This window comes from Onychomys torridus, chromosome 1, assembly GCF_903995425.1.
Source record: "Onychomys torridus chromosome 1, mOncTor1.1, whole genome shotgun sequence".
Lineage (NCBI taxonomy): Eukaryota > Metazoa > Chordata > Mammalia > Rodentia > Cricetidae > Onychomys > Onychomys torridus.
In genome coordinates, this window is record NC_050443.1 from 98,626,664 (window position 1) to 98,651,437 (window position 24,774).

Sequence of the window (24,774 nt, forward strand, 5' to 3'; positions counted from 1 at the left end):
CAAAACACCAAGACCAACCACCTAAACTTACCCATAACAAATGAGGAGGCCAAAATAATAATAATAAAGCTTTCCAACTTTGAAAAGCTGAGGCCCAGATGGAGTCACAGCAGAATTCTACCAGACTGTCAAAGAAGATCTATAGCCAGTTCTTCTGAAAGAAAGAGAGAAGCACTCCCAAACTCCATCTATGAAGCCAGTATCACTCTAATGATAAAACCATGTAAATACACAACAGAAAAGAAAACTACAAGTGAGTATCTCTGATAAACATAGAGACAAAAATGTCCAGCAAAATATTTGCAACCTGAATACAGACATACATTAAAAAAAAAAAAAAAGATTGTATACCATGACTAAGTTGACTTTATCCCTGAAATGCAGAGATGGCTCAACATAGCAAGTCAGTAAGTATAATAAACCATGTTAATACACTTAAAGATGAAAATCACATGTTCATCTCAATAGATGCTGAAAAAGCCTTTGACAAAATCCAGCATGCCTTCATGATAAAAGTCGTAGGAGGAAGTAGGACCAGAGGGCACATACCTCAACATAAATAAAGCTAGCCATGAGACACCCATAGCTAACCTCATCTTAAATGAAGAAAAGTGTGAAACAATCCTACTGAAATGAGGAGTGAGAGGGAAATCCACTAATTTTACTCCTTTTCAATAGTGCATTCAATGCACTAACTGGAGCAATAAGGCAAGAGAAGGAAAATAAAGACATATAATTAGGAAAAGAAGTTAAATTTGTTCTAAGATTGTCTTTAATTTTAGTTATGAATGTTTGTCTGCATGTATATATGGGTACCATGTATGTTTCTGATGCCCCTGGAGTTCCGGTGGATAGCTAGGAGCCACCATGAGTGTCTAGTAACTGAACCCAGGTCCTCTGCAAGAGCAGCTTAGTGCCCTTATCCACTGAGCCATCTCTCCAACCTCTGCAACTTCCTCTTTCTAAAAATCTTACTCTGCCTTTCATATCAGCTTCCCTCCTCATTAGACATGTAGAGTGTCGACAGAAGGTTATCTTTTGATGAGCTTAAATTTAAGTGAATGTTAGAATTACTGGCCTTACCAAGGATTTGCATAGCCAAGTCAATATTGATTTGGAGATAAGCCTCAAAATATGCTATTCTTGTTAGATATTTCTATTCATAAAATCTTCAGGGAGGAATATTTTCTTCTTCAAACTTTAATGCCTGAAACACAGTTTATTTTACCAATATTGTTATTATCTATTCCCCTCCCCCATTTAAAAATTGTTTCTTGGTAAAAAATGATGTAATGATTCTGGACTTTTTTCCTAAATAGCTACTTCATTGCTATGACATTCTTTTAAAGTAATCAGTCTTTCTCCCACTGGTTTGAAATACTGGTTTTATACTATAATAACTAACAATGTGCATTTAAGTATATTTTGTATTATGTAATTCTGTCCCATTGGTATATATTTAATGGGCCACTTTGTGATGGTACTAAGAACTGAACCCAGAGTCTTGTGCATAAAAGCAATAATAAGTCTGCAACTGAGCTATGTTCCCAATTCTGTAATGTGCTATTTATAACAGTTGCTTTTAATTGTGGCAGTTTTAAAGTACCTTTCATGATTTTGTGCATGGCATTCCCCCACTTCCTCTATTATTCGTCTTTTGCAGAATGCTCTCTTTACCGTGACATAATTTGGTTTTCATATAAACTTCCAAAGCAGCTTATTCAAGAAAATTCTAATTTCATTGAATTTATATTATTTTTAATTTCACATTTTTGGTGTGTTGACTCCCTTCCTATGTAACAACATAGCATATTGCTTCACTTATCTGGGTAAATTTAAATGAACTTTGAAGCCAGTTCTGATTGGGGCTTTTCTCACACTTGTAAGTCTTAGAACAAAGGTGCCTCTAAGTTCCCCAGTTTCCTCCTGTCTTTACAAACCCTTTTTGTTTGCTAGGGGAGGAGCCAACCATGGTTAGGGCCATTAGATTTTTTTTCACCTATGATCACTGAGTCTCTTCATTTGCTTCCTTCAGACACTAGTGCTTGAATAGAAAATATTTCCAAGAACTACACAGGATTCTAATGAAACATTTTTAGTTTATCCTTTCCTTCCATGAACTAGTGATCTTGCTAAATAATCATGTCATTGATCAGAAGGTACAACTTGTTATTTTTTAAAAAAAATTGAAATTACTAGCTAATATGCAGATTTTTAGAAATTTCTTTAGTGGCACTAGTAATTATTTTCCAAATCTAGATCACTCTAAATTTGTGTGCTCTTCAGTTCACTTCTCAATTATAATTAAGAGTAATTGGAAAAGAGCCATAAAGTTCAGATCAACCACCAGAAGGCACTCTGAACAATGCAGCCATAGGGAAAACCTAAGAAAAGCAGCTTATATCCTAGGTCTTTTTCCCCCAAGAAAAATTCAGTTTGGCTTAATACAAATATAATTACTTTGCCTTTGACCATGGCTGTGGGAAGTAAGGACTATTTCAAAGAGGAGAAAAACTGAAAGAGGCGTTCAGTTACTGTGCTCATTGTAATATTATCAGTTGGGAAATAGCCCACCTAAGGCTTACACTCTAAAGCTTAAAAAAAAATGACCAAAATTAGTAGTGAATAATTATGGCCTAGTAGAAACAGTAGCTGTGCACAGTATCCTTCACCTTGCTTTGACCTCTATACTCTGTGTCCCAGGGCGTATTCATATTCTGCCAAATGGATGCATTTTTTGTGAGTTACAACTTTCTGGACACGATGCTGATTTTCATGCTGTATGGCTGGTGTGCTGTTCCCCTCATGTATCTTGGAAGCTTTCTGTTCAGAAGTAGCACTACTGCCTACATCAAGCTCACGCTCTTTAACTACTTTTCAACTATTTTTAGTATCATCATTTACACTATAGTGAAATTTTATGGTAAGAACACTGTACAATTTTCCCTTTTTCCAGAAAATACATTAAATAAATGGGGATGAAATAATATAAGAATTAAAAATTAACTGATAAACACTTTCCAGTAATATGAAAACCTATGATTTTGGAAAATAGCAAATACTTATTGAGTGGGTATGTGGGAATTAGAGATGGAGGAAAAGGGGGAAGAGGAAGAAAGAGAAAAGAAAAGACCAAGAATAAAAAGGAAAGAAAGGAGATACTAGGAAGTCACTGTTACCAAAATCTACTCTTCAATTGTGTGATTGTTATTTTTCTACAAGCTATCTCGGTGGGTACATTTAGCAATTGATGGTACTTTCTTAAGGATTGTCTGATAGTTTGATAATTGTCTAAGAATGGCTTAATCATTTGGAGGGAAGTTTATTTTTATGAGGAGGTTCACTACTTTTCCAATAACTGAAGCTAATCTATTATCTTTTAATTACAGGGAGTGACTTTCCTAAGTTCGTCAACAGCTTCATAAATACAGCTTTAATGACACTGCCTAGTTACAACTTTGCAATGAGTATCAGCAAGTATTTTGATGACTATGAGTTGAAAACATCGTGTGCAAAGGAATTCAGAAGCATTTACATGGATTGTAGTGAGTCATGTGAGTACTGGGAACTAACTCTTCAGGCCCATAAAAACATTATATTCCTTTCTACATTCTGCACTTCTAGTAAGGTTACATAAAGTAAGAAAAGCCTGGTTTTCTTCCAGTTGTGTAGAATGAGCTGAGTTGCAAATTGGAGGCACATATAACCTGTTCAATGGGAAACCTATGGACATCCAAGAAAAAAAGGCATTTAGAACCACAACTAGGCATGACCTGAGAACCCTCTCCACATCACATTGTAACTGTTAAGACTACAGGATAAAGAATATTGAAAACTGCAAGAGAGGGGTTCCAAATTACTTCGAATGACTGATCCATCAGAATTAGAGCAGACATCTCAATAGAAACCCTGGAAGCCATGAAAGCATGGAATGATATGAAGCTCTGATAGAGAATAACTGATAACAAAATTTACTGTACCTTTCCAAGTTAACTTCTACAATCAATAGAAATTGAAGACCTTCTAAGATAAAAGCATCTTATGGCCCAGTAAAGCAGCACCATAGAAAATGCTTAAAGAACCCTATATGTGGGTAAATAAGAAAGACAGTCATAATCATGGGAACTCAGCAAAGAATTCATTTTATGAAAGGAATCATAAATAAATGAGAACTAAGAAAGAAGTAAAAATTCACAACTCAATTAGTCATTAAACCATAAGACAAAAAAGGGGGAAAGAAAAGAATAAAGAATATTAAAACCGAGTCTCTGTAAGCACCGGAAAGATGGCGGAGGAAGGGGAGAGAAAAAAGATCCCTTTGGTTCGGGAAAATCTCCTGAAAAAGAGGAAGGCTTATCAGACTCTCAAAGCAACCCAGGCAATGCAGGCCCTTTCGGCAAAGAGGGAGGGAAATCAAAAAATTCAGGTTTAAGCGACTGGACTCATTCGTACATGATTCCTGGCAGCAGCAGCGTGACAAGGTGCGTGTCTGGAGACTAGAAGTGATACCTGATAAACATCCCTTGGCCTTTGTTATACGCATGGAAAGGACAGAAGGAGTGAGTTTATTGCTACAGAAGACCATAGCAAAACTTCGCCTGAAGAAGTTGTTCAGTGGTGTCTTTGTCCATGTGCCTCAGAGTGTGAAAAAGCTGCACACAGTAGAGCCTTATGTGACCTGGGGATTTCCAAATCTGAAGTCAGTCTGGGAACTCTTCTTGAAACGTGGACAAGCTCTGACAGACAACACAGTGATTCACTGCTGGATTCTGTCAGACCTTTTAAAGAGAGTCATCAGCGGTACTCCTGATTTCCTTCCTCAGGCCATGACAAATAGGCTGAGAAAAAGCAACCTGGAGAAGGAAGAGGTTAGTTTAGTTCACAATTGCAGGCTAGAGAACATTGTTGCTGCAATTTTTTAATTTATTCTTTTATACAACACCTTTCAACAATAGCCTCCCCTCTCTTCCCTCCTTCAAGCCCCTCTTCCTCTCCCCCAGATCCACTGCTCCTCCATTTCCCTTCAGAAAAGAGCAGGCCTCGTAGTGATTTCAGCTGAACATGGCATAAAAAAATGCAGTAACACTAGGTAGGCATAAACCTTCAAATCAAGGCTGGACAGGGCAACCCAGTAGGAGAAAAAAAGGTTCCATGAACAGGCAAAAGAGTCAGAGACACCTCACTCCCACTGTTAGTAGTCCCATAAGAACACCAAGCTAAACAACCACAGCATGTATACAGAGGACTTAATGTAGACCCATGCAGGCTCCGTGATGCCCCTTCAGTCTCTATGAGCCCTGCTTAGTAGATTCTGTGTGTGATGGTAGTCCTGATTCCTCCGACTCCTACAATCCTTCCTTCCCATCTTCTGTGGGGTTCCCTAATGTTTTTGGCTGTGGGTCTCTGCATCTACTCCCATCAGCAGCTAGAGAAAGTCTCTTTGATGACTATTGGGCTAGGCACCAATCCTATGAGTATAGCAGAATATCATTTCATTGCTTTTTTTTTTCTTTTGGTCAGTCATGTCTGGTTCTCTCCACAGAGCCTGCATGGGTCTGTGGTAGGTCTTAATCAGCAGATAAGTTAATAATGTAATACAGCACATAAATTGGATCAAATACAAAAAAAATCACATAATCATTTAAGCAAATGCAGAAAACTTGACATAACTCAACATCCCTTTATGATGAAAGCCATGAAGATACTAGGAGAATAAGGATCATAACTCAACCTGATAAAGGCTATATATGACAAGCCTACACTGCATTACAGCAAATGGGGGAAATTGAAAACAGTTCCTCTAAAGGAATAATTCACGGATCTCTGTCTACTCTTGCTACTCTTACTTGGTGTAGTGCTTGAAGTCTCACCAGAATACCACAAGACATTTAAAGCCTACCCATAGGAAAGTGTGTTGTCATATCTTTATTTTTTCCCCAAGGCAGGGTTTCTCTGTGTAGTTTTGGTGCCTGTCCTGTATCTCGCTCTGTAGACCAGTCTGGCCTCAAACTCACAGAGATCCACCTGGCTCTGCCTCCCAAATGCTGGGATTAAAGGCCTGTGCCACTACTGCCCAGCATCAAGTTATCTCTTAATTATAAGAGAATATTACAAACAAATGTATGTCAGCAAATTGTGTGGCCTAGACAAAAATGGGCAAATTTGGGCTGGAGAGATGGCTCAGAGGTTAAGAGCACTGACTGCTCTTCCAGAGGTCCTGAGTTCAATTCCCAGCAACCACCTGGTGGCTCACAACCATCTGTAATGAGATCTGGCAACCTCTTCTGTATACATAATAAATAAATAAATCTTTAAAAAAAAAAAGAAAAGAATGGAAAGGCTGAGAAGTAAAGTGCTTTCTTTAAAAAAATGGGCAAATTTCTAATAACACACACTGTGAAAACTAACTGGAGCAGAAATAAAATATTTAAATATAAAGAATATCAAACCAATAATTAAAATCCCACTCCTTTCCCCAAAAGACCATGATTATATAGCTTAACAAAGTCCATGATACATTCAAAAAAAAAGTTACCATTGGTACTTTTCACATTTTTCCTAATGATACAAGAGGAGGAAACACACTGTAACTTAATAGAAAAGTCCACTTTGTTTATATCTTAACAAGTGCTGGATGGTTGACTATTGAAGTACATTAAAGGATTATACACTATGGCAAAGTATAATTTACCCCACATATGCAATCTGTGTTCACCATGTGAAAATTATTCCATATCACACACCTCAACAAGTTTGAAACAAAAATATTTAAAATGATTATTTATTTATTTATTTATGTGAAATTCCAGTTTTATGAAAAGCCAAAACTGACACCATACTAAATAGAAAAAAGACTCACCACCCCCATTTCAGGAAAAACATAGAAATTACCATTTCTCTGTTATCACTTAACATTACAATGAAAGTTTTAACCAGTAAGATTAAGCACACAGAAAAAAGAGTTGCCTAGTTGTGGGGGCCCACAGAGGCTCCCTAGTAAGGCTTTACTCAAGGTCAGAAAGCCTGAGCTTGCTTGGCCCAGCAGGGCTGCATAATAGGATGATTTGGCCAAAGGCATGGTTACCAGGTGCTTTGAAGAGTCTACACTTGTTGGTACTTTATACCTTGACCTTGAGAGGGGGAGGTCTTTTGCTCTTCCCCTTGATGATGTATAAAAAGCCAATCATGATTAAACTCAAGGCAACTGGGTATTGACCCAGGGCCTTCCCAAAGCTGTCCTGTGTCTCTGTCTTTCTCATTGTTTCTGTCTATATTTCTATCTAATACTTCCTCATTCCTCATTCCTCCCTCCAAGAACCCTTCGACAGGTTGGAGCTGGCCTCCTACACCTAGTTGGAAATTTAAAAAGGGAAAAAATACCTCTTTTTATAAATGGCATGATTTGATAGAAAATTCAGTTGATATATTCAAACTGAACTAATGGACAAATTTAACGACGTTTCAGAATATAAGATCAACACACACAAAAGCAATCTAAATAGTTCTGTGTACTAACAATAAACACTCTGAAAGTAGATAAAACAATTCCATTTATATTATCATCAAAATTAGCATAATTGGGAATAAATTTAGCCAAAGATTCCACATTGAGAAATACAAAACAGTGCTTAAAAGCATTAAGAAAGGGCCATCTTTGACTGCATTATCATTTTCTGGCTAGCCCAGACTACAAAGATCCTGGGAGTATGGGTGGGGTGGAGAGATTCAGAGACTAGGAGAGTCCACAGGTTAAAACATGCATGTGTGGTCATTTCAGGTTTCAGGGGGAAAAATAGAAGAGTCTGTAGTTGTTTTTTGTTTGTTTGTTTGTTTAATCTTTACTCTTTTGGGGGGAGGGGGGACTGCCACCCAGGTGCATCTTAGTGATAGAGCACTAGCTATATGTCTGAGTCCCTGCCTGGGTCACTGCTCAGTGCCAAAATAGAGAACAAAAAAGCTAGAGGGAAAACAAAAGATCAACAACTATAAATAACCACATCAAGAACGTCAAGTAAAATAACAAGACAGTTACTTATTTGCTATATCTTATACTTATTAAATCTAACTTAAAACTCATTTTGAGCAGGTTCATACCTATGAATCTAGGACTTGGGAGGTAGAAAGAAGGTCAAGAATTTCAGACCATCCTCAACCACACAGCAGGTTGAAGGCCAGCCTCAGTTACATGAGTGTCTCAAAAAAAAAAAAAAAAAAAAAAAAAAAAAAAAAAACCAAAGACAAAAGATCTTTTCTTTCCTGTATGTCTTACTATCTAGCACTGTTTTCAATGCTGTGCTGGTTTGTAAAGTAGGTAATTATCTCTTGTGTCCTCAGATACTCAGAACAATGTGTACGGCTTTGGAGAGCGTGGGATTGGGAAGTTTCTGATCACACAGGCTGTCATGGGCTTAGTCTTTATCCTCTTGCTTTTATCTCTGGAGGCTATTTCCTGGAACCTGAGGAACTTCATCTTTCATAACATTATTTTTTGTTTCTACAATAAATTCAGAAAAGGCAGGCAAGTAAGTAACTAACTAGACTTTAAATATAATTTAAAGAAAGCACACTATTCAGCCAGAAAACAGGAATTTACATTTTCTCATTTCCATTACTTTTTAAAGAAAGTGTTATTTGATTACACCAAAATACATCAGTGGCTTGTTTGAGGTGTAAGTATCTTAGCTTGGGTCTACTCCTCTAGGAAATAAGTCATTTTTCATGGGTTAGCTACAACTGAAGTCATTGTCCTTATGCTAGTAAGAACATACTATTCACTCTAAATGTAGAAACTTTTTTTCTTTGAGAATTTTATGCATTGTATTTTGAGGATATCCCCTCCCCTTCTCCAGCTCCTCCCAGATCCAGCCCTCATTCCATACACACCCAACTTTGTGTCCTCTTTTTATTTTTTAAGCCCACTGGGTCCAATTTGTGCTGCCCAAATATTCTTGGATATGTAGCCTTCCATTGGAACATGGACAACCTACCTGGGGTCACACCCTTCAAGAAAATTAATTCTCTCTCCTGGAAGCTATCAGTAACTACCTTAAACTCCTCAGCTAGGTTGGGGTTTTGTTCCCACCCACCCCCACTCCATGCTGGGATTTTGTCTGGTTTGAGCTTATACAGGCCTTGTGCATGCTGACACAACTGTTGTGAGTTCCTGTGTGCACCTGCCCTACTGTGTTCAGAAATAACTGTTTCCTTGTAGTTATCCACTGCCCCTGGCTCTTACAAAATGTTCATAACAGGAGTTTCATGGAATTGTGTCTTTGAATCTCCTCGGCTGTCATACTCTTCTAAAATGGACCCAACCAGAAGTATGTTTGCATGTGAGAGTTTAGGAAACAGGTAGAAAGGGTCTTAGAAACTGCTCAAGTATTTCTTCATATCTTTGAGATTATACCCACAGGTTAGCTTTCTTAAAGCTGTTGATTTAAACCAGTTCTCTATAGAATGCCCTCATGTGTACTCCTGGTCTTGAAAAATATCTAACCAGGAAATCAAAGAAGACGAGGATGAGGACATAAGGAGAGAAAAAAGGAAAGTCCTCTCACTGATGCTCAAGTCACAGAAACCCCCACTGATCCTTAAAGAAGTTACCAAGGTAATGTCACTTCCTGGCTAGCTGCCTTGGAGTTTAAGCATCCCTGCCTGAAATTAACCAGTGCAGTCCTTGTTCATTGCAGTTCTGCAGAGGGCTGGAAGGGAAGTGCTCTTATGAGATTGTCAGTTTGTTAGCTTTATGAGTCTGAGGTAAGAGCTGTAGTTCATGACCAGTGTTTCAGACATTGTGAGTTGTTGTGTTTGTTTGTTTGTTTTTAACTTTCTCAGATTTATTTTAAGTGTCCTGTTGTCAAGGCTGTGAGAAATATCTCCCTTGCAGTCAGGAAGTCAGAGTGCTTTGGATTGCTTGGATTAAATGGAGCTGGAAAAACTACTACATTCAAAATGTTGACCGGAGAAGAAACTATCACCTCTGGAGTTGCATTGATTGATGGCAACAGTGTCACTGGAAATCCAAGAAAGGTATTTCTCTTCTTAGCCAATCACTTAGTATCTTGACAGGCAAATTGTTGAGGAACCTAGTGGGGGGCAGGGACACTAAGGACCCTGATACATAAATCCTCACTTCTTAGAATTGAAAGACTCCATGGCTATACTGAGTTTGAGGAAAGGAAAATAATCTTTCCCGTGAAACAAAGATTAAGTGTCTGCAAATAGACAGAACTGAAGGAGAACAGCTCTCACACCTAACTTGCTCTGACATAGAGTTGGAAGTACAACTAACTAGAAAAAAAAAAAAAATGATTATGAGAAACAGAAAGAATTGAAAGCATTCAGCTCTGTTGGGCTGTAAGTTTTTGTTGTTGTTGTTTTGTTTTGTTTTGTTTTTTTAATACAGGGTTTCTCTGTGTAGCTTTGCGCCTTTCCTGGATCTCGCTCTGTAGACCAGGTTGGCCTCAAACTCACAGAGATCTGCCTGCCTCTGCTTCCCGAGTGCTGGGATTAAAGGCGTGTGCCACCACCGCCCAGCAGGATGTAAGTTTTAAAGAACAAAGTGAAGATGGCGCCCAGATTTCTATGTTGAACTTCTGAAGGTAAATACTCCAGTCACCAAGAGAGTAAATATCTTGAGAGAGTGTGTTTGGAGGGCATTTGGATCTTGAGGCATCTATGATACATCTAAATGGGAGCATACAATGAACAGTATGAACCCATGATAGGAAAGTGATATGAATTTGGGGTTTATCAAAGTACAGATGAAACTTAAACTGTGAAAGTGGATGAGACAGTCTATCAGGAATGTGTTCAAGAGAAAGAATATGGACTGAATTTGGTGGATTATCAACACTGAAACACAGAATAAAGGAACTGGAGACAGAATCATGAAAATTGGAGAGTTAGAGGGAAAGCCTGGATAAAATTTTCTTTCTCAAGCCAAATGAGAAATAAACTTTCAAGAAAGTAATTGACTAGTGATCTTGGGCATTTTTCAACCCATAAAGTGTCCTGTGGAGGAGAACAACAACATACTTCCTACAGACACAAGTTATTTGCAGACCGTGTCTCTGCCTTGCCAGGAAACTACTAAAGTTCCTGCGGGATCAAGTAGAATTTCATAAGAACGTAATGGATGGAGAGGAGAAAGCCTACGGTGGCTGTGAAGGCCTTGACGCCATGTATGTCAAATTAATATCTTCTGATGGGCATAAATCTATTGTAAAAAGAAAACATGCATTAACATCAGGAACAATAAAGTCCATGTTGAGTGCATCAGGGCAGTTTGCTGAGAATGAAACCAATGAGGTCAATTTGAGAGAGATCCCTTCGCACATGCTATTGAAAGTATGCATGTATTTTACCTACAAGGCCCGCTACACTAACAGCTCCACCGAGATGCCTGAATTCCCAAATGCACCTGAAATTGCACTGGAGCTACTGATGGCTGCGAACTTCCTGGATTGTTAAATAAAATAAATGATAATAAACTGTCCGTTTTTTTTTTCAGTATTTAATACCTGTAGTTCAGTTAGTCGTTTTTCCACATATAGCATGGTGCCTGTGTGGAACTTCACTCTAAAGTTAGTCGCTGAGCAGATTCCTTCTGTCATTTGTATAGCAGAGTTGAATTTGTTTGCTACATCAACAAGTTAAGGACGTTCACAAGCCAAGAAATAAGCAAATAATGCCAGCTTGTAGGTGGTTTGCTTTCTCCTTTGGATGTGTCCTTTAAAATTGTAAGTAATAGAGCAAATCCTGGAATGTAAGCATAAATGAACATATTCTACAGGTAAATACAGGGGCTAAGTATTTTAAGTATTTTTATGTTTTTAGTGGTTTTTTAAGAATCAGTTCTGATCTTACAGCCACTGAGCATTACTAGAGTTATGCAAATAATTACATGAAAAATCATGTTTATAACTTAGCCAAACCTTGATTTTTGTAACTCAGAATAAGAGTTGAAATTTCTTATGTGTTTTTTGATAAACTGTAATATTCTTTAATTGCAAAAAAGTGTCCAGTGGAGTTCTCTGAAGCCTAGTACAGTAGTGTGACACGTAGACAAGCCAGGTTTGGGAGATAAATATATATATACAGGTCTGAAGAAAGCCACATGTGCAACCAAGGGAAAGTGAAGAATTACACCTGGGTGTCAGCAGATAACCAAGACAGAGCTGTAACTTAGCAACTAGAGCGTACTTACCTCAAGGCAGGACAGGGAGTCTAAAAATATATAGCAACAAAAACTGAACAAAGAAGGTTACTTAAGGCATAAATGAAAACAATGTAAGTGGTGTACAGTTAGCAAGGCTCAGACCTTCTTAGACCTAACTTTGCTTCATTCTTTCCTGAATGAAAAAGCAATAACCACTTTATCATTCTACAAACATCCTTCCTATGCAGTCATCTGCAAGGGTCTCCTTTCATTTTATCTGGAATATGGTTGTGTGTCGTACACCATCTTCTCAGCCTTACTGGTTGCTTTCCCTGCATATGAATTTATACATTGGCAATGTGTGACTGTGCCTGTTTCCCTGCACTTACCACAACAGAATATTTGACCCATCTTTTCTTTTCTTTTTTGTTTTTAGTGTGATCCATTTTTAAAAACACTATTGAGCAGTTTTTTGTCTTTTCCTTTCTTATGAGAGTGGAATATATAACTGTAGGAAATATTTAAAAGATACCAGTTTCCTTTCCTAGAAATAGTTTATTTGTATCTTTTATATATTTCTTAATTGTTAACACTTTCCTTATTAATTTCTTACAATTCTTCAGTTCAGAGACACTCAAAAAAAAAAAAAAAGTACACATTTTCCTGTTCTTTCTGGTCCCTTCCTAGATCTGTTTCTACATATGCTCACCCCTTTGATCTGGCGCCCCAGAAGTCCTATGTCTCTCTTCATTTGCCTACATATTTTCTATTTGAATGAGTGGACACATACACATGCTGATTAGTTTATATTGTTTCATCTTCAAATTACATCCAACCTCGTGTTAGTTCTATTTTATCAAGTGTTTGTTCCTGACATAATTATTTGATTTGTGTATACATGTTCATATGAATGTACACGTGTATGGGTACACATGCACACAATTGTGTTTGGAAAGGCCAGAGGTCAATGTCAAGTATCTTCTTCTGTCATTTCTCCACCTTAATTTTTGAGGCAGAATGTCTTACTGAAGCTGGAGCTCACCAGTTGGCTAGGTTTCCTGGCCCGCAAGCCTTCAGGATCTACCCACCCACCAACTGGCATACCCAGCTTTTTATGTGAGGGCTAAGGGTCTGAACTTCAGTCCTCAGGCTTGAATGGAAAGCGTGTTGCCAACTATTCCAGCTCTCCAACCCTCAACCCTCAGAAATTTGCATTTGTTTCTTTATTGTTGTTTCATTTTCTGTGATGTTTTCTTACTTATCTAAATTACAGCCTTTTTCACTAGCCTCATTTAAGCACAGTTGTAAGAGTTTCTTTCCAGTTTGTGTCTGATTACTCCAGTGTTGTGCCTGTTTGAGTGCCAGTCTCTGCTGTGGCCATTGAGGAGCAGGCCATTTGCAGACATCTTTTGCCAATTAATCTTAGATTATATTCTGGATATTATTAATAATGAATGCATCGGGAGAGTTTTAATTCTGTTATATCCCTTCAAAGAATTTTAAGTATTTTGACAGGCATCAGAAATGGCTGAATTCACACTATAAATTTTACTCTACATTAGTCCTGAAGTGATATGTTGCCTTAATTCTTTGAGCATTAACTTGGCTAAATACATAAAAATATATACTCCTATATACTTTATATAATATACATTATACATATATATAATTCCTGTCTGTGAGAGAGCTGATCTGACAGAAGTTACCTGACCATTGCTATAAACAAAATACTTCAATTAGAATATTAACAGAGCTTACTTTCAAACACTCAAGGCACATAGTAGTAATATGCATATATATGTACAGGTAGATTGAAAATTCCAGCTAGTGATATTGATGCCTTATTTTCCTTCATTGAACTCCATCTGTAAAGCAGCTGAAGGTGAAATAACAAACCATTCTTAGTGTGAGTTGTAGAGGTATCAGAGTTATCAGTAGTGTGAGTTAAATGACTTTATATTCTTGTACCTCATCCCTATGAGATTTATGCTCCACAGGATAGCTGACATGGATTGACTGCTTATAATTACCCTCTTGATTCAGATTAGGTCAAGAATTGGTTACTGTCCTCAGTCTGAATCTGTGCTGAACCATATGACAGGCCGGGAACTGCTGATCATGTACTCAAGGCTGTGGGGGGTCCCAGAGGAAGACATTGACAAGTATGTGGAAGTCTTTCTGCATTCAGTGCACCTGGAACACTTCGCTGACCAGTTTATCTACACATACAGGTGAGACATCGTGTCCTCACTATTAAGTGACCTACCCTGTGCTTCTGCTGTTTCAAATGAATGCCCACAAAGCCATTGCTACCTCTCGGGTACATGGAGGTAGATTAACCTAGCACTCTGCCAAGGCTCAGACATCAGGAAAGCAGCATATCCCATTTGGATGGTGTTAGCCTTTTGCATGTTTGAACAATCTTGACATTAAAAAAAAAAAAAGAGCCCCGATAGCTCCATGGACACACACACACACACACACACACACACACACACACACACGAATCATCTGAATGTGCAGATGATTCTATGAATTAGTGACCTATATTACTCTTTCTTCCTCACATTACGGAGTGGTGGCTGCAAACGCAGGCTAAGTACCGCTGTTGCCCTAATGGGAAAGTCTTCCGTTGTCTTCCTGGATGAGCCATCCACTGGCATGGACCCAGTAGCTCAGCATCTGCTGTGGGACACGGTTACACGGGTCTGTAAGACCGGGAAAGCTATCATCATAACTTCTCACAGGTAAGAGCCATTGGAGCCATTGGAGGCTCGGTTAGAAACTAGAAGGAGCTGCAATGGGCATAGGATGGAATTCATTTCAGCCAGGACTGTGAGTCGGTAAACTTACATAAGAATAGGTAGGAGCAACAGAGAAGTAACTGGGGATGAACTTGCTAAATGAGAGCTCAGTTGACTGATAGAACCAAGAACTGAGAGAAAATACTAGCTAGGTAACTTAATGAGGATTTACATATGTACTGCTTTAAATTTCCAAATGTCCTCCTCTTCCCAAATACGATCTTAGTGGTGACCATCTGTAATGCTAAGGTTTCTAGTTCTAAGTCTTCCAACTCTAGCTATTTGAACTCATTCTCTGGAAGAGTGTCCTCAGACATGTCTTCTTTTTCCTCCTAGAATGGAAGAATGTGAGACACTCTGCACTAGGCTGGCCATCATGCTGGAAGGGAGGTTCACCTGCCTTGGCAACCCCCAGCACGTCAGAAAGAGGTTTGGTCATGTATACACCTTAACAGTAAAGATCAATATTGCTAAGGATGAAGATAAAATAGCAGAGTTCAAAAAGTTCATTGAAACAACTTTCCCAGGTAACATAGGTATGATGGATTCATGACTATTATATTAAGTAATGTCACAGTTCTGCTACATGTTTTCAATTATAGTTTTCATTGAATTATTCATATTTATTGAACCCTTATGTTCAAATCAAAATTATATGTAATGGTTCCAAACTGGAATATATATTTATTGCTATATAACAGATTACCCAGGGCTGGAGAGAGAGCTCCGCAGTTAAGAACACTGACTGCTCTTCCAGAGATCCTGAGTTCAATTCCCAGCAACTGTATGGTGACTCACAACCATCTGTAATGAGATCTGGTACCCTCTTCTGCCCTGCAAGGTGGGGGGTTGAAACAGGGTTTCTCTGTGTAGCTTTGTGCCTTTCCTGGAACTCTCTCTGTAGACCAGGCTGGCCTTGAACTCACAGAGATCTACCTGGCTCTGCCTCCTGAGTGCTGGGATTACAGGCGTGCGCCGCCACCACTACCTGGTTTGTATCTTTTATTTTTATTAAAAAGAAACACTATTATTCTCTCCATTACTAACTTGTCAAAAATCTTTCTCTTCTTAGGTAACATCAAAAACCAGGAATTTCAAGGGATTATTGGCTACTATATTCCAAGCAAGGAAGTCTGCTGGGGAAAGGTGGTTGTCAAATTTATGCCATTCTAACCTATTAGTAGAGGGCAAATAGAAAACATTGGGACTTGAGCATGTAGATGAGAGTTCAATTAACAGAGAATTAGAAACTTTAAGTTACTTTTCCAAGGCTACCTGAATTTAACTGATTGAATCTTCTGACCCCAAAATTATATTATGTCACGTTCAGCAAGAGCATGGGTATGATTAGGTATGCATGGATGGGCAGGCCTACAATCCCAGTACTCTGGAGGCTGAGGCAAGAGAATCTCCAATTTGAGTCCAGCCTGGGCTACATGTAGAGATTCTATCTAAAAGCGTGTGTAAGCAGAATGGGGGGCAGGGTGCAGGATAGCTTTCCTTATGTTCAGTCATCTTTCCCTTTTGCTGTGTGTCCTGGCTGGGGAAGGTCGAGTGGGGAAAGGGTTATCTAGAGACAGTAGGTGATAATCTGCCTTTTGTCTGTATGTTTGTTCAAGGTATTTCAAATTATGGAGGAAGCCAAAGTGCTGTTCAATCTGGAAGACTATTCTGTCAAACAAGTAACCCTGGAACAAATCTTTCTGACCCTTGCTAATACCGACAAAATGAGGGCTTTTCAGGAAGTAATTTTGTAATGCTATGAGAATACAATAAACTGTGACCCTCTTTTCTCAGATTCTCTCCGCCACTGGACATATAGAAATCTTTTACGTACACATTATACAAATAAAAACCCTGGGGAAGACGGTTTGCAGTCTTTGGAAGTTCAAGTGAATGACTGGTTATCTGAACTGTGAATATTTCTTTTACCCTACTTCTGAACTTCAAAGTTAGCACCTTACTCTTTGTCTACCTTCCCAGCACAGCTCTGAAACTTGCTTCAGATCTTAGAGCCAAATTCTCAGCTCTGACGCCGACCAGTTTCTTTATATTGGATCCCTCCTTATTCTCTCTCCACCTCAGTTTTCCTGTCTGTAAACCAGGATTGATATTTTCTACTTTTATGAATTCAGAGGATGGAATAGGATAGTTATAAAAAACACATTGACCAGTAGCAGGCAAGCTATTATCTTGTTTAAGGCTATTATTTTTAAATTTTAATTTAGTCTAGTTTTTAATTTTCATAAAGGTATGTGTTTTATGTTGAGCATTCCCCACTTCACCCTCTCTTTGCTCGTCCCTACCCATCCTGGTTTTCCCCTTTGTTCCTGTGGACAATTTCACTTCTCTCCTCATTTTATATATACATACATGGTTTCATGTGACTACATCACATCTAGGACCACAAAATGAGAAAACATATTTGTTTCTCTGAGACTGGCTTAATTTGCTTAATGTGCTTATCTCCATTTGTGTCTGTTTTCTTGCAAATGACATAACTTCATTTTTCTTGGTTTCTCTCTGTTATTGGATATCTGCATTGGTTTGGTTACTTAGCAATTGTGAAAAAAATGCTGCAATAAACACTGATGTGCAACTGAAACTAATAATAATAATAATAATAATAATAATAAGAAGAAGAAGAAGAAGAAGAAGAAGAAGAAGAAGAAGAAGAAGAAGAAGAAGTTGTTAGAGGCTAGCATGATGGCCCAGTAGTTAAGACCACTTGCTGTACAATCATAAAGAACAGAGTTCCAATCCTAGAACACACAGAACAAAGTTGGGCATCCCATACTTGCCTGTAACCCTACATCCAAGGGGAGCAGGAACAAGATCACTGGGGCTTACTGACTTTCAGCCTTGCCAAGAAAATGTAAGCCCCAGGTTCAGGGAGAGGCTGTACTTCAAAAGAATATGCAGAAAGTAGACACATATGTCCATATGCTCATACAGACACATATACAAATAGAACTGTTAAAGTTAGCTTTTTAGTCTGAGGGCATGGGAATCCTAATCAATGCCAGGAGTCACTAAAGCAGTAACAAGAAAATATCGTGAGTTATGTCTGTTCCCCAGTACTTAATTCTCATAAATAAACACAGCCAGATGATGCTTGTGTTGTGGGAGAGGACCTCTTAAGTTTCTGACCTTCTATCTGGAATGAAATATTAGCATTATACTGAGAATTTAGACCATTCACTCTAAAATCATCCAAAAATAGTGTGCAACAAAAAGTCACAATTTATCAGGCATCTAGCCCTAGACTTTTTTTTTAACATAATTATTTTTTGATTCTTTGGGAATTTCACATCATGCACCCCAATCTCATTCACATTCCAGTCTCTCCATATCCTCCCCCATCTGCAGCATCCCCTACACACCATGCCCCCCACCAAGAAACTCCCACAAAATAATCAATTATAAACAAAGCAAAACACACACACACAAAAAAAAAAAAAAAAAAAAAAACCCACACCACGTTCCTCCGTCTTTCCAACACCTCTTCATTCATCCTAGTGGCATTGGGTACTGCAGTGTGTCAGGAAATACAAAGTACAACTAAGAACACAAACAGCAAAAAGAAAAAGAAAAAGAAACTGCTGTCAGCACATACCTTTCAGTCATAACTTTCAATATTCATGTCCTCAGTTCTCCCATTAAAAGACAGACCTGATGACCTGATTAAGAAACAAAATCTTTCTGTGGTAAACAAGAAACTCAGCTTTAAAAAACGGGTGCCACCTTCAAGTAAAATGGAAAAAGGAACTCCAAACAACCAGGAAGGAAGCAAACATTGCTATTCTGATATCTGACAGAATAGACCAGATTAAAACTAATTAGAAAGATAAAGAAAGGCTCTCCATTCTAATAAAGGGAACAGTTAATAAAGAAGACGTTACAATCCAAAGCATATATGTACCAAACTCTGGAGTATATAATGTCATAAAAAGTATACCACTGGAATTAAGGACACAGGTTAACCCAGGACAGCCAGGGCTGCAAAGAGAAACCTTATCTCAAAAAACAAAACAAAAAGACACAGATTAATTTAAATCCTTTACTAGTAGGTGATTTCAATATCCCACCTTCTTCAATAGATAGGTTACCTGGACAAAAACAGAAAAATCATCAGAATTAAATGACATTATACATAAATGGACTTGACGCACATCTACAAAATATTCTACTCAAACACCAAATAAAATACATTCTACTCAGAAACCCAGGGAAACTTCTCTAATGTATAGGACATCCTGGGACACAAATTCAAAAAAATTAAAATTACTCCAAGTATCCTATCTGACCGTATTGCAATGAAACTTAAAAGTGACAGCAAACAAATCTCTAGAAAGCATACCAACGCATCAAGCTTAAATCATTACTAAATGATGAATGGGTCAGAGAAAAAAATCAAGAAAGAATTTTACTTCTTAATTCATGAAATTAAATGAAGATAAAAACATGAAACAACAAAAAATTTCTAGGACAGGGCACCCCCCACCCAGACTCTTGGGTGTGTGGGGGACCCATTCAAGCAGGAGCTACCAGGCCAACCCAAGCAGGGACATGGGATTCTAACCCTAGCCTGCAGCAGGACTCCAGCCAAGCCCCCACCCTATGCCATGTGGCCAGGGTGGATGGAAAGCAGCCAAACCCACCAACCAGGAGGTGCCAGGTGGTTGGAAACTATAAAGGATTTCCTTGTGATGAGGAAGCATGGCCCAGCCCTGTGTCACAGTAACCTGAATGAGACAGGGAGACCCACCTGCAGGTTTGGGGCTGCCCACCCCAAGCTCTTAAGAGAAAACAGAGCCTCCTCCACCCAGTACCTTTCAGCACCAGCCAGAAGGTCAGTATTAGAGCAAGCAGGGGTATGGTATGGTATCTTATGGGTTGGGGAGAGAGAGAGAGAGAGAGAAACAGAGGCAGAAACAGAGAGAAAGAGAATGGTTCAGGTTCCGTGGACAGGCAAATCTGAAGAGACAAGAGAGGGGCTGAGATGGTGAGAAAACAGCACCGACCGGCAACTTTTAGAGAACCAAATGCCAGACTCTTACAAGGTTGCACTTTGCAAAATCACTATGGCAAACAGAAGATGTTAAATGCACAAAAGAAAACCAGAGCACAGACATTTTTTATCAGTCATTTTCAGATCGCTAACATGCTGGTATGTGAGTGTGCATGTTTTAGAAAGGAAACTATGAGCATGGCACAAAATACAGAGAATTTTTAGATTTCCTTTTTTATTTTTATTTTATTTGTATGAGTATTTTTACTTGCATGTATATGTGTACTACATGTATGCCTGGTGCCCACAGAGTCCATAAGAGAGTCTTGAATCCTGTTGCTATTACATATGGTTGTGAGCCATTTTGTGGGGTGGTGGGAACCAAACTTAAGTGTGGGAGTCCAGCTCCAACCTGCTCCACCTATCAAGGGTTCTTGGGTGTAGAAGAGAGAAATGACAAAATACTAGGTAAAAAGATAGACCTAGATGAGGAGGAGAAAGATAGAGACACAGGAAAGCTTCAGGAGGGTCAATACCCAACAACCTTCAAGTTTATTCAGAAGGGCTTTTTATAATATGCCAAGGGGAGAGGCAAAAGACCTCCCCTTTTGCAAGATCAAAACACACCATACAGCCAAGTGTAGACCCTTCCAAATACCTGGTAACCACGCCTGTGGTCAAGTCATCTTATTATGCAGCCCTGCTGGGTAAAGCAAGCTCAGATTCTCTGACCCTGAGTAAGGTTCTCACTAGGAAGCCTCTGTGGGTCTCCACACCTAGGTCCTCTGGAAGAGCAGCAACCACTGAGACATCTCTCCATCTGTGGGCATACATAATGCATTTGGGGATGATAGAGGCATGCTTTTCCATTGCTCAGTCTGCAGCAGTTGAACAGTAACATTCATGATAGCATAGCCCAAGCAAAGCTTGAATGCTTCTCAAAGAGCTGATTTCCCAAGATCACAAAAACCCCTTGCCACCAATGATGGATTTTCTAGTTTGTGATAGTTGATTCCACGCCCTTGATATGTTCATCTGGAAGGGTGCTTCCCACTTTGTTACAGCAACTACTAATGGAAAGGGGACGCATGCAGCCAGCAGATACCATGTTTTCAACTCATCAGTTCCTTTACAGAGAAATAATCCCTATGTGAAAACATGACTTTCTGAAAACAACTGCATCAGATACACATGCAGTCACATGCTCCACAATGAAGACATTCCAGTCTCAGAGTTCTGTGTCCACTTGCACTGAAAGGCTACCACATCTCTCAGAAAATGCAGCTGGGACCGGAGAGATGGTTGCGTGGTTAAGAACACTTGCTGTTTTTACAGAGGACCCAAGTTCATCTGGGCATGGTGGCACACTCCTTTAATCCACCACTCTGAAGGCAGAGGCAGATGGATCTCTGAGTTCGAGGCCAGCCTGGTCTACAAAGTGAGTTTTAGGACAGCCAGGACTACACAAAGAAACCCTACCTCAAATTTAAAAAACAAAACAAAACAAAACAAACAAAAACAAAACAAAACAGTGAGAGAGCAAAAGAAAGAAAAAAGTAACAGAAAAAGACAACCCAGCTTTGACTCCCAGCACCACAGATGGGTGGCTCACAACTGTCCATAACTCCAGTTCTAGGTGATCTAGTACCCTCTTCTGACCTCCATGGGCACCAGGCACAGATACACATGCAGAAAAAACAACTACACTTTATTTTGCAATTGTAAATATTTGAAGCCAGACAGGTGTTTTTTTTTTTCATTTTAGACCCAGTATAAAAGCATAGAAATAGATTACATATATATTGTATATCCAAAAATAGAGAAGAAAGTTTTCTCATTCCTGCCCCTTCCTTTGTAGAGTTTGTGATGATACACATTGGCCATACCATACAGTTTATGGGAAACATTTAAAGGGCAAGTTCAGGGTCTCCTAGTATACTCACAGAGTCTTGAAATGGTCACGCTATCAATTTCAGAATAGTTCGTCACCATAAAGAATAACTTCAAATCCCTTACCTGTCATGCTCTCCCTGGGTCCTTCATCTTTCCCAGCCCTTCCCACCAGCCTAAATTGTTTCCTTTATAATTTCTCCATTCTTCTAGAAGTTTCCTCTAAATATTCAGTCTTTCTTGATGGTTTTCTATCACTTGGTGTTTTCAAGGTCATCAGTGTTGGACTGAAACTCCATTTCTCCCTATTGTTGAATAGTATTCTATTGTGTGGCTGTCCCACATGCTCACTCACCAGCTGAAGGGCCTCCATGCCACTGTCCCTTCTTGCCTTTATTTGTAATGCTGAAATGATTTTGTGGACATGTTTTTATTTCTTTGCTATTGGATTTTTATCCTTTGGGTTGAGTGTGCTGATTTCACTGTCTCTTGGCTTTTAATCACGATTCTTCACATTCCACACTTTATGTAATTGTCATCATTTATTCAGAATTTACTCGCAATTTACTATTTCATGAAGATTCTTCTAACTCTCTTTACCTTGTGTGTACAGAGCAATTAAGTCATTAATTTTGTATGCTTTCTTCATTTGGTTTTATTTCACTTTGTTTTATGCCTTAATCTTGTCAACATATAAAACTGCCTAAAGAGGAAATAATGTTTGCTAAGGGTTCCACTTCCCTTGTAAACACAAAAATGTTTTTGCTGAACAGTTGGTAGAGCTTAGTGGGCACTTGCCTAGCATGTGAGGCCCTGGATTCCAACCCCAGGGATGAAAAGACAAAGAAAAGCAAACAAAACAACATTTGTTAGGATAAAATTAAGTACTTCATACAATACTCATAATTTCTGGCATTGACATAAGAAGAGTTTTCATCTAAATATATGTTAAAGACTTAAATATAAAACTTCAACTACTTACTGGAGGATTATTTACCAAATGTTCCTATTTTTCTCACAATGGAAAAAGTGAGAATCAACTTCCTTTATAATGGAGGCTGACCTGTGATTTAGATTTGTAGTGATTCGTCAACAAAGAGGCCCTCACCGAAGCTCTTCTGATATGCCATGTCTTGCACATTACCCCTAGTAACTACCATACGCTCATCAGAGTGCTGGCTGACACAGACGAAAAGAATATTCACAATTAAGCTGATGCCTCTGACAGTCACCTCACCTGCACACTACCTCACCCTAGAGGTGCAGTTTGCCTACTGAGAGAACCTCCAACAGAAGTTAGTATGCGCGGACATTAGGTGGCCAGTGCAATTACAAAGGTTTCCTGACTTCCTGGGGTTTTGTCTAGGGCCTCCCTTTTGCTGTCACTGACTTGAAAGAGATTCCATGCCGCTGGTGTGGAAGGCTTCTGTGAACATGCCACCTGCCTAAAGGACAGGATGGTGTGAGAACAGCACAGTGCTGATGCCAACAGCAAATGCTAGCTATGGCTCCCTATGTCTTTCAAACTCTTCTAATTACTTGGTGCATATTTTCTAATCTTACCCTCCCTAAAGCCCAGTGTTAGGTGTTGTAATCACCTCTCTCTTACTGATGAGGAAGCCAAGGCACAGAAGGTTAATTTGTTTAAGACAACAGCTATTAGCCACAGGAGCTGGGCCTCACACACAGGCCTCCTGGCGCCTCACCCAGAAGCTGTCTCTCACCCTTTCCCTTAACATCCAGTTCTACCCTAGAGGATCGTGTTACTTTGTAATCATTGCTTATATAACTCTAGTTATTCGCCTATATGAATTGTTAAAATTGTAATTGAGGTGGTACTTTGAACATGTAAAAATTCACTATAATAGGATTTCAACATTTTTTTTTCATTTGCCAATTTGAGTATCTGAGAAAATATGATTTCAAAACAAGAATACCATATCTCAGTCTGTCATAAGACAGGTCAATGACTCAGATCACAGTAGTTTAGATTTGGTGGGGATAAGATCCCTTTTGCAATAACCCAGTTAAACTCCATAGTGATAGCACAAAAGTTCCCCTCAGTATGCAGATAAAGGGTTGTTGGCTCCATACTCATAAGATTCTGGCATGACAGGGCTGGAGAGATGGTTCCGCAGTTAAGAACACCTGCTTCTCTTGCAGAGGATCCAGGTTCCATTCCCAGCATCCACATAGGGCAACTCACACTGTCTGTAACTACCTCTAGCTCCAGGGAATCCTGTGCCCACTTCTGGCTTCTACAGGCATCTTCATGCATGTGGTGTATCTACACATATTGAAGCACACATACACATACATGTGTACATACATACATACATACATACATATAAAATAACTAAGTATTTTAAAAATAATTTTAGTGTGAAAACAAGATGGGAAGGTTTGTACTAGAATATTAGTGAAATTTTCTTTTGATTCTCTGTTTTAGTTGCAAGAGGCACAGGATCGACAAAGAGAAGTTGTACAGAGTTCTCAGAAGATGCAGGATTGCTGGCAGAAGTATAATTTAGAGGAGCACACAAAATAACCTGAGTATTTACAAAGCAAATTATCAGTGTAGTGTGAAAATCATATCAGTTCCAATGAGTATAGCTCTGTGAAGATCAAGAGATATTTAAGCTTATGTTCCTTAGGTCTGGGAACACAGCTCAATGGGATGAGTAGAGCATGCTTTGTATGCCCACGACCCTGAGTTCAATCCCCACACTGTAAAGGAAAAATGCTGCATGATATTTGTTCATTTTACCTAAAACTTGCACATTCTCTATAAAGCACAGCTAGAAAATGAAGCACTATCTACTTTTCAACTTTTTAAGAAGCAAGTCCTTTGTCATTATACAATGTTATAAAAAAATCATCTGTAAAAGAATAATTGTTTTAAAAATACA

General features: G+C 38.8%; 2 protein-coding genes and 1 pseudogene across 2 annotated transcripts in view; all 3 read left to right on the forward strand.

Moving 5' to 3' along the window:
- Nucleotides 1–24,774, forward strand: part of LOC118577265 (ATP-binding cassette sub-family A member 3-like) — a 141,816-nt gene that overhangs the window by 108,392 nt on the left and 8,650 nt on the right. The window contains exons 21-31 of the mRNA XM_036177397.1: nucleotides 2,704–2,923; nucleotides 3,390–3,554; nucleotides 8,335–8,530; nucleotides 9,490–9,607; nucleotides 9,835–10,029; nucleotides 14,204–14,391; nucleotides 14,737–14,907; nucleotides 15,301–15,491; nucleotides 16,037–16,110; nucleotides 16,584–16,709; nucleotides 24,315–24,385. Of these exons, the coding sequence (XP_036033290.1) occupies nucleotides 2,704–2,923; nucleotides 3,390–3,554; nucleotides 8,335–8,530; nucleotides 9,490–9,607; nucleotides 9,835–10,029; nucleotides 14,204–14,391; nucleotides 14,737–14,907; nucleotides 15,301–15,491; nucleotides 16,037–16,110; nucleotides 16,584–16,709; nucleotides 24,315–24,385 (1,715 nt within the window). The remainder of the gene's footprint in view (nucleotides 1–2,703; nucleotides 2,924–3,389; nucleotides 3,555–8,334; nucleotides 8,531–9,489; nucleotides 9,608–9,834; nucleotides 10,030–14,203; nucleotides 14,392–14,736; nucleotides 14,908–15,300; nucleotides 15,492–16,036; nucleotides 16,111–16,583; nucleotides 16,710–24,314; nucleotides 24,386–24,774) is intronic.
- LOC118586851 lies at nucleotides 4,286–4,922 on the forward strand (annotated as a pseudogene).
- Nucleotides 11,082–11,472, forward strand: LOC118597692 (elongin-C-like). Its single transcript, XM_036209348.1, has one exon. It carries the CDS (start codon nucleotides 11,134–11,136, stop codon nucleotides 11,470–11,472), a length of 339 nt encoding a protein of 112 aa, XP_036065241.1. The 5' UTR covers nucleotides 11,082–11,133.

Coding starts and splice junctions, on each gene's coding strand:
- LOC118597692 (XM_036209348.1), top strand. CDS start 11,134: ATGGATGGAGAGGAGAAAGCCTACGGTGGCTGTGAAGGCCTTGACGCC.